This window comes from Capsicum annuum, chromosome 10, assembly GCF_002878395.1.
Source record: "Capsicum annuum cultivar UCD-10X-F1 chromosome 10, UCD10Xv1.1, whole genome shotgun sequence".
Taxonomy (NCBI): Eukaryota; Viridiplantae; Streptophyta; class Magnoliopsida; order Solanales; family Solanaceae; genus Capsicum; species Capsicum annuum.
This window is the reverse complement of record NC_061120.1, coordinates 182,183,284-182,193,399: the sequence shown is the minus strand read 5'-3', so window position 1 is coordinate 182,193,399 and position 10,116 is coordinate 182,183,284. Positions and strand designations below refer to the sequence as shown.

Genomic DNA, 10,116 nt, shown 5'->3' with positions numbered 1-10,116 from the left:
TGGGGTCAATACTGGCCCCTTTAGTTTTTTTTTTTCTAATTGCGAGTCATGAGTTGGACACAAGTGTTTAGCCTGGTTAGTATTTTCTCTTTTTGCAGTTGTCCCTTTTTTATGTGGATGTGTTAGATTACTTTTCTCCCACCAACAGTGGCGTATCTAAGGGTGTTACCAAGTTCACGTAAACTCCCCTCCCTAGATCATGTATACTACTGTCATAGTTTTTTCAAAGTCAATGTATATGTGTGCAACCAAGCTTGAAAGTATCATATAATACAATGATTATTGAGTGCACCTCTCTAAGAGATGTTAGAGTTAAAATCTCATGTCTATTTTGTGGTTCTTTTCTTTATTTTTGTCCAAGTGGGTGCACCCTTCTAAGTGGTTATTGGTGTCACTTCTTGTGTTTTAATTACGTACATTTTTTTCAAAAAAAAATCTTTATTTTTTGTTTGGTGTATTCTTTCAAATTTTTCAAGTCCGACACATTTTTTTTTGAAACTGGTAACTTAAGTCTGACACGTGAAATTCCTAATTTTCTTTTGTCACCTTGAAATTTTATATAATTAAACCAAACATGTTTATTGAAACTAGTAGTAGCGGATGATGTAGCATATAATCAATGGTTTCAACTTTCAACTGATGCCAACGTCATCGACACAAACTATAGCTATACTACTACAACAACAACAAACCCAGTATATTCCCACATAGTGGGGTCTAGGGAGGGTAAAATGTATGAAGTCCATACCGCAACATCCGAAGAAGTAGAGAGGCTGTTTCCGATAGACCCTCGGCTCAAGACAGAGGACCGTAGAGACACAAACTATAGCTATATATATAAAAAATTAGTACTATTTAAAAAAGGCATAATACACAAACATGCCCTTTAACTTGACCTCAAATTGCATCTTTGACCTCCAACTTTGGATGTGCACAAGTAGGCATTTAAACTTGTATAAAATTGAACAAGTAGACACACACGTTTTATGTGGCATAATACACGTAGGATGCCATGTAGGACAAAAATTGGCCACGTAGAACGCCACATAGGACATATGTGTTTACTTGTTCAATTTTATACAAGTTTAAGTGCCTACTTGTGCACACCCAAAGTTGGAGGTCATAGATGTGATATGAGTTCAAGTTAAAGGGCATGTTTAACTTTGAACCTATAATTTCAAAAGCATAATGAGTTCAATTGTAAGAACCTAAAGGTCGAATAGGTCAAATTTAGATACCAGATCCACCTCTTTGTAATAGTGCGCCCATCTTCTCGAAATCCGGGATCCACCAAAGGAAAGTGAAAGTGATTGCTTTGATAACTCTCGTTATTTCTTTTGTTGGATTAGTACTGCTGAAGATATGCTGGTTGTGAATTTGCTTTTATATCAATGTATTTACCTGCTTTGACTGTTACTGAAAGTTTGATGCTAGGAGTTTAATACTAGCATCTCCTTCTTTACAGGGGAGTATTTGGCTTTAACAGGGGGAAAGCTTAATGGTGTAGAAATGATTGCTTGTGGTCTTGCTACCCACTATTCACTCAAAGAAGTTAGTGATAGCTTAATTTGTAACTGATGTTCTCAACTCTTATTCTATTTTTCTAGTAGTTCTGATGTCTTTTGTTCCAACAGAGGCTTCCTTGGATGGAAGAACGCCTTGGTAAACTGATCACAGATGATCCGCTTGTCATTGAAAGTTCGTTAGCTCAGTATGGTGATCTTGTTTACCCAGATACGACGAGTGTTCTACACAAGTAATGTTCCATCTAAATTCTCGTCGTTTCCCTTCTTCCATCATTTTAGTTTCTCTAACTTGCTCATTACGAATTCTGTGGGCTCTGTTCAATTATATGGATATATAGGGGACCTGAGTAAATTACTCTAGGATTCAATTTAGTGAATCTTTTAGGCAGCTTTTAAGATAGTGACATGTTCTAGCAGATCTTGGTGGTATGGTTTATTACTTCAATTTATGCTCATCTATATATGAGTGTAGGTATGGATGTGCTAAGTCTTTTGGCTGTTCTAGGTCCGCTCCTCCCCACTCTTTAGCTTTTTGGTTTTTAAATAATGTAAAATTAGAAATGGTAGTCTCCCAGCCAACTTCCAATAAGAAAAGTGGTTAAGGAACTAATAAATTTCATAGAATGTAAGACGGTATAGTACAATAATAACAAGAAAAGGAAGAAGTTTAACCCCCGCCCCACCCACACAGACACAACCCTCCAAAAGAACAGAAAAAACCAGAAGCTGCAGGAAATTGATATAGAGAGTAAATGAGATGGAATTGGAGGGAGAGAAGAATATGGTTAGAATGTGGTAAAAAATGAACCTGAATTATCTTTCTAGTTTGTTGACCCAAAAGTGTCTATGTAACTTTCTCTTTCTAAAATGTGGGAATATATGTGACTCGCATTTTGTTTGCTTTACGTCTAGTGGGCATTAAGACTAATCAGGACGATTATATGGACTAAAACATAATCATCTTTTTCCTTTTCCTTCCTTTGTATGAAGAGAGTGTGAATGCAGAGTACATAAAGAATTGGTATTCTTGATTTTTTCTTTATGAAAAGCCAGAATTTTCACTACTAAACACCAAAATGGTGTCTAAAGTAGAATCAAATGTATGGCTTAACCCGAGTTGTCCGCTAGCACATAATAAGTTGCCTTTTTTTTTTTATAAAGTGAAATTGCCTACTATCAATACATTGAGATACTCCAACAACAACGACATACCCATTGAAATCCCTCAGGTGGGTCTGGGAGACTCAAATATTGCATATCAGAGCAATATGAAAAAGAACATAAAAAAGTAAAGAAGACGTAGCAAATAATAGAGAAGGCATTTTATGATATTCAGGGAAAGGAACAGTAGCAGTAGTGAAATCGTGTGATAACCAAAGCACAAGACGCAATAGGTAGTAACAGAAAATGAGGAACATGAAATATGAAGAACTTTTGATGCTTTCTACATTTTCCTCACTATATCGAAACAATATTTTATTCCCTTCATTCGGTAAGTACTAATTACTAAAGAGATATATTGGTGATAGTTCCTAAGCTGACTTTCTTAATTAACTGAGGATGCCCAGTTGATCCTCTGGAGTCTCCAATGCAATAGTTGCCGCCTTTGTTGTCCTTGGTGACACTTAAATAGCGAAAATACAATAGTCACATCTGTATTGCTAACCTGCAATACAACAAGATAAATTTAGTAATCCCTATATATATTCTTTCTACATGCAACACCAACTCAAAAATATCCTCTCCCTTGTCCTCAAATTATTTGCTGTTAGAATTGCATCATGCAATACACATTATGAGATGTTGCATGTTCATTCAGAGAATGTACTGTTGTCTCCTTAAATGATCTTGGCAAATCTTCACCTTTTGAGCTATCTTTTGAGGTTGAGTTATAGCCAAAAACTCATCCTTGTAACATAGTATTCATCTTTTATTATTGGTTTACCTAATGTTGGATTCCAAACTGTATTATCCATGCTCTTTTTGTTTAGACATGGGTGTGTAGGAGTTGTTAGAATATCTCACATCGGTTGAACAATATGTTGTTTTCTCCTTATATGGTTTAAGCAATTTACGTCTTATGGATTAGTTTTTGGATCTTGAATTAGATCCAAGGACCATACGGTAACAGTCACGAAGCAAACAAGAAACTTTCTTGACCTATTGGACTACTCTGTGAAACAGTGTAACTTTAAGGGGTCGTTTGGTAGGATGCATTACAAAAAATAATGCATGCATTAGCTCTTTGTATTATTAATACCTTGTTTGGTACACTTTTTCAACCTCTGTAGCATTAGTTATATATTTTATTGTGTATTATGCTGTGCATAAGTAATACATAGGAAACCTTGGTATTAGTAATGCAAGGGACTTTAATGCATGCATTACTATAGATAAAGACACAATAGCCCCTCAAAACCTTTTCCACATCCTATTTATTATATGTGTGGAGGGGATTTTTGCAAATAATTTTTTTATTTAAAAATTGGTAATGCAAATTATTATTAACACACCAAACCAAGCACTTCCTAAGAAATAATCTCAGCATAACCAATGCAAGCATAGGTAATACTAGCATTACTAATACATCATATTTTGCATTATTCTTATGCACCCTACCAAACAACCCGTAAATGTTTATCTTCCAACCACTTCCCTATCATCTTATCTCTTCTCTCTACTTTTGTGGAAATCCCATATATTTTCAGAAAGTGGTCTTCAACATATTTCCAATCTTGGATTGCTATCCGAGACTTATGTATCAGATGAGCCATGTGCACGTTCCTTCTCAAATAATCAGCTACTTTAGTATCGGTTTCATTCACCAACTGTATGTCAGTGGATAGCCGTTTTCCAAGGTTTGCCTAACATTCACACATGATACATACATCTAAAGAATCTCCCCTTTCTTGCCATAATCCCCTTCACCAAACTTACACCAGAAATTTGGCCGCTTAACCGGAAAACTACCCGTTATTTACTATCCCATATTAAATATATATAATCTCTCCATGAAGTGTTTGGTCCATTTCCCAAGAAGTGCTGCATTGGAATGGACGTGATACTCTACCTCCCTCCCCTCCTGAGGCTGTTTAGTTCCATGCTGTGAAATTGTGTCCAGATATGTCTCTGATTCTTCTTATTCATATTCTGCCAGATCTATACTCCTTAGTGCCATTTTGGGGTTTGAGAAGTTCTCGCTATACTACAGCCAGCTTAAAAAACATACACCATTTTTGTCACGTCTCTTTGTTTTGTTAAGAACAGGTATCCTGTCCTGTGGTTTCATTTGATTCACACAAAAAGCATCTGCTACAGATCTCGATGCTTCATTTCTGCAAGGTTTCATGAGTTAAGCAGGGTATATATGATTGTCATCGAAACAAGCTGTGTTGCTGTTGTTTGGGGGGCCGGGGGGTTGTTGGCCTTCCATATCATCTTCCACAGCCACAGATCAATCCTTTCTGAGCCATGAGTCAAATAAGTTCTCTTTAAGGCTTTTTTGTCCTCTTCAGTGAAATTTTGGACAAATCTTTACATCTACTTAAAGATGCCTTTGTTGTCCTCTCTTTTGCTCTCAAGTTAATTTCTTTTCTCTTCTTATTTATGATATAATTGCTCTGTTTTCTTTTATGACATTTCTTTTTAGCCTACCCTCTGCTTCCTTTTGTTTGACCCCCTTTTGCGATTCAGGTTTGAAAAGATCGATAAATGCTTTAGCCAGGATACAGTTGAGGAAATTATAGAAGCCTTGGTAAGTTCTCTCTCTCTCTCTCTTACTTGCCCTTATTGTCCTTTCTTTCTCTAAGTTCAATTGCAGACACATTACTTGCACTGATCTACAATATGAAACAATAAATTGTGAAAGTATATGTCTTTCAGAGAATACTAGTATTCCTGGATTTATCATATGCAAGCACTAAATTTGACTCTTAACTAATGTTGAATGAAGGTAAAACTAAAGATTTAAGATTAAAATGGAAAGCTCCATTTGATTAAATCTTCAAATTAGACACTATTTGGACCTTTTGCAAGAGATAGCAAATCTTATGGAACAGAATGAGTATGACTTGAATGACAAAAACTGTATCTTCGGGACTGTCCTTCACTGATAGCACAGGTAACGGTGCCTTCCAATATGGTTCGAGAGGTTCAATGCGTGCTTCTCAGGGTTCAACACTTAGGAGTCGTTTGGTAGGAGGGTTTATTTTTCTAATCCATGTACTAAAATGTGGGATAAATTAATACAATGTTTGGTAGCAAATAAGGAGCAATGTATAACTAATACATGGATTAGTTATACACCCTATATGGTATTATAGGGTGTATAACTAATACATCCAATTTGGTTGGATTAGTAATCCATGGATAAATATTAATAAAGACAAAAATGCCCTTAAATTCTTTTAAATGTTTTTTAAATCTTTTTTACTTTATTCAATATGAGTTATTTCTTTTCAATTTTCAATATGATAATATTCCTCTAAATAATTTTAATCATTAAAAAAACCACTCCATTAACTTAGAAAATACTTATTTGTCAAAGCCCGAAACAAATTGCATGGTTGCATATAGCTTTAATTTTGTAAATAGAATGTATCACAAATAAAAAAAATTATCTTAAATTTAACACTTTACGGAACACAGTTTTATGTTAACAACGATGCAATTGTCTCATTCAAAAGTTACACGTATCCCCTCCAACTTAAGAACACCACAAAGTGCGAACAACAAAAAAATAAAGAAAAGATAACAAATTATTTTTTTTGTAAGTGATGATTAAATCTTAAAATTCCAAAATAAGTTATTACTATAGTTATATTGTTGATTTTTTTTTTTAAAAAAAAGAATAATAAGGTTTTGCAAAGTAAATATACAAAGTTATTGTATGTCAAGGGTTTTTTTGTAAACAAATAATATTCTTTTTAAAATATAACAATACATATTGTTTTCAATACATCAAACCAAACACTGCATAAAAAATAATCCCAGCATTACTAATCCCAGTATTACTAATCCCAGCACTACTAATCCCAGCATTACGAATACACCCTATTCAGTATTATCTTATACATTCTACCAAACGACCCCTTAATGCTTGACACAACATTCTGATTAAATTTAGTAGACCTTGTTATGCCACAAACCTAAACCGTCGTACTACATATTAGCTTTTCCAGAAAAAGTAAAAGAGCTTGGTCCGAAGAAAGATAGATGACTTTACTGGAATATATTGATCAGCAAATGCTGTAAAGGAATTTGTGAAAATAGCCCTGACTATAAAATTGGCCTCATTTAGTTTCTAGGTCTCTTTTTTCTTTTGTTGTTTCCTTTTTTGGTCTTAAAGCATTATACTTGAAGTTTTTGCCTTTAGGACATTGTTTTATGACCTTTCCTCCTGGATCTTTGAAATCAGTTTGCCGACGCTTTTGGTTGATTTAATAATTTGCCATAGAAGTAAAAGTGAATGTGTTTTCTGATCTCAGAAATCTGGTTTAGCTGTTGTTGATATTCTGGTTGATTTCCTTTGACTAGGGGTCATAGAAGGGTGGTATCTGCTTAGACATGCTTTATGGGCTATAATTTTTCTAAATATTTGCTTGTCTCTTTTTACTTGCACCAAGTTCCTTCACTTTGGTTTACTTTGTTGCACAATGCAGGAAAGAGAGGCAGCAGAATCTCATGATGAATGGTGTAATACAGTTCTTAATAAAATAAAAGCAGCCTCTCCATTGAGCTTGAAAGTGGCTTTGAAATCAGTATGCTTCCAACTGTTTCCGTTGCTTTTGCAATCTAGTTTTTCGGGGTTGAAAGTTTCATTTTGATGCCAAAATGTAGATTAGAGAAGGCAGATTTCAACCACTTGATCAGTGCCTAGTCCGTGAATATCGCATATCAGATAATTGGGTGTCCAAAAAGGTGTCCGATGATTTCTGTGAGGTATATCTTCCTCTGACAATTGGCTGTACAAAGTTTGTTATGCACCATACTTCGTTATAGAATCTGGACGAGAGGGACGGGAAAAATTCAAGTGCTGGAAGTAAATCATTGCAATTTGTACCTCTCTCTATGTCCACACATATAATACGCGCATGCACACGCGCACACGCACTCATATGCATTGGTGTTTGGTCCACCTTGCATGCACCTTGACTAAATCACTGTGTACTTGCTACCACCCACCAATGTAGTTACTGGATGTCACTAAGCTTAGGCAAGTGAGAAGAAATTATGTAGTATTTTTCTTCATTGTACCTTCCCATCTTTTGCCATATTAAAAATTGGAATATAAAAAGAAATCTAGCGATTATACAGTCATACACCATAAACATGAGGGTTTGTTTAATGGTTTGATTATACTGCGATTCTAAAGGTTTTGACGGTTTGAACTAGGATCCTCTGTAATGTTCAACCAAGTATAGTTATTTCTTCATGTTAAGGTAGATACTTACCGCAAAAATATTTTCAGGGTGTCCGTGCTAGATTGGTTGACAAGGACTTTGCTCCAAAGGTAATGAATTGTCTTCTGTGCATGCTTAATTTCCTCTCTATACTTTTGTTTAGCTAGGGAAAGATGAGAAAACTTACCCGTTCTTATACTGAACATTCAGTGGGGTCCAGCACGGCTGGAGGAGGTTACCACAGACATGGTTGACTGCTTCTTCATCCCATTAGATGAATTAGAACCCGAACTCAATTTGGCCACTGCAATACGAGAGCCTTCTATGTGATTCATGTCCTGCTTTACTCTGCATACGAGACATTTTATATTCGGTTGGATCCACCACAGTAATGGGACTGCGGAAGACATTCCAATCAAGATGTTGGGTAGCTTTCATTCTCTTGGAGCAGACATAAACGGCTGAACTGCTCTAATGTCTGTTTAGGTACTAGATGGTGGAAAAAGAAGAAAACGATACAGCAAGCTGCAAATGCTAATTTCCCATCTTTTTTTCACCCTTTGTTAGGTGTGTTTCTGATGTTGAGAGACCTCTAAAGAATTAATTTTCATGCAGAGGGTTCTCAGATTTTGACTGGTTAGGGGTGTCCTTTGATAGCTCTTGAGTGGACTCTACATTATGAATAGAATATCTTGTGAAGCAATAAATTACCAATACCATGCAATGGTATCTTGAACATTTTTGCATATTATTTCTAGAACTATGGATTGGTGTAAACCATTCTTTTGTAGGAGCAGTATTCCATCAGTAGTTATAATTGTCTCTGGTTCACTTCTTGTTTTGTTGCATTCTGGCCTTGCTAAGTCTCATAAATTTTTATAATGAAACTGAATGCTAGTGCTTTAATTTTCTTGCTCAAAAGAAGGTTTACTAATATTTTAGTCTTATAGCTAAACTTGTATAAGTACCGTGATCGCACGAATAATAGTAAAATATTATTTTTTTAATTATTTTATATTGACATGTCTCGTTCCACCATGTTATTAAAAATTAATTATTATATTATTTATCAATTAAAAAATATAATTAAAAAAATAAATCTACTCCTGTCCATCTCCACCCCCGCCCCATCTTCAATTTTAAATATACTAAATTATTCAATATTAAATTATTAATTTTATTGTTGGGGTTTTACCTTTATAATTTTAATAAATTAAGACATTTGATTACAATCCTTACATTCATTTGAATTTTTTCATTTATTTTAATCTATCAATTCAACTTCAATCACTAACTATACTTTTTTATAAAAAGATTTAAATTTCACCATTCTCAATCCAATAAACAAAGCACATACAATTTATTATTTTTTTAAATTTTCAAACAAAGTTTAATTGTTCGTAACTTTTTCATTGTTTGATTTTATCATTAATATTTTTAAGTATTTTATTTATACGTATTATTATATCTTCTAAATAAACTTAATAAAAATCACTCATACCACACTCAAAATCATCGATCTCCCTCACCCCCAACTCTAAATCCCCCGATTATTTTTTAACTTTTAACTTTTTTTGTCTTACTCTACCTGACCCCCTACCCTCAACTTACCCTCTCGGCTCCCCCATTAGCTAAAAATTATTTTATTTTATTTTATTTTTTAACAAAAGAAAGTTTTTTTTTTCTTAACATCACCCACCCCACCATGAAAGCCCCTCCTCCGCTAAAAAAATATTTTATTTATTTTTTATTTTTACAAACTTTTTTTAAAATCTTTTTTCTAACCCCCAAAAAATTTTAAACTCTTTAATTTATATTTTTTAAGAATTATTTTCCTATTTCCACCCCAACTAAACCTATATTCACCCCCTTTCCCCCCCCCCCCCCCCCCACCCCCCTCGTCCAAAAAACACACACACCTAGACTTCCCCTTTCGTTCCCACCTATACCAATTAGCCCCGATCAAATTCATCTTTTTGTCACTATTCATTTTGATTATTTAGTATTAGAATACATATATGCTTTTAGAAAATTATTTTTTATTTGCATCGCGAATATAAAAAAGTAAGAAACAATTGATTTTCTTAAAAAATATTTTTCGTGAAAATTATATTTTTTCATACTGAAAGTGATAAAAGATAAGAACGATGGTACACAAAATCTTGAACTTTATTTTGGTAAATAGAAAA

The 10,116-nt window shown here is 34.3% G+C and overlaps 1 protein-coding gene across 1 annotated transcript in view; it reads left to right on the top strand.

The window, feature by feature from the left end:
* Positions 1-8,673, top strand: part of LOC107843407 (3-hydroxyisobutyryl-CoA hydrolase-like protein 2, mitochondrial) — a 27,345-nt gene extending 18,672 nt beyond the window's left edge. The window contains exons 8-14 of the mRNA XM_016687684.2: positions 1,466-1,551; positions 1,635-1,756; positions 5,220-5,280; positions 7,187-7,285; positions 7,365-7,466; positions 7,996-8,037; positions 8,138-8,673. Of these exons, the coding sequence (XP_016543170.2) occupies positions 1,466-1,551; positions 1,635-1,756; positions 5,220-5,280; positions 7,187-7,285; positions 7,365-7,466; positions 7,996-8,037; positions 8,138-8,257 (632 nt within the window). The 3' untranslated portion in view covers positions 8,258-8,673. The remainder of the gene's footprint in view (positions 1-1,465; positions 1,552-1,634; positions 1,757-5,219; positions 5,281-7,186; positions 7,286-7,364; positions 7,467-7,995; positions 8,038-8,137) is intronic.
* The last annotated feature ends 1,443 nt before the right edge of the window (positions 8,674-10,116 follow it).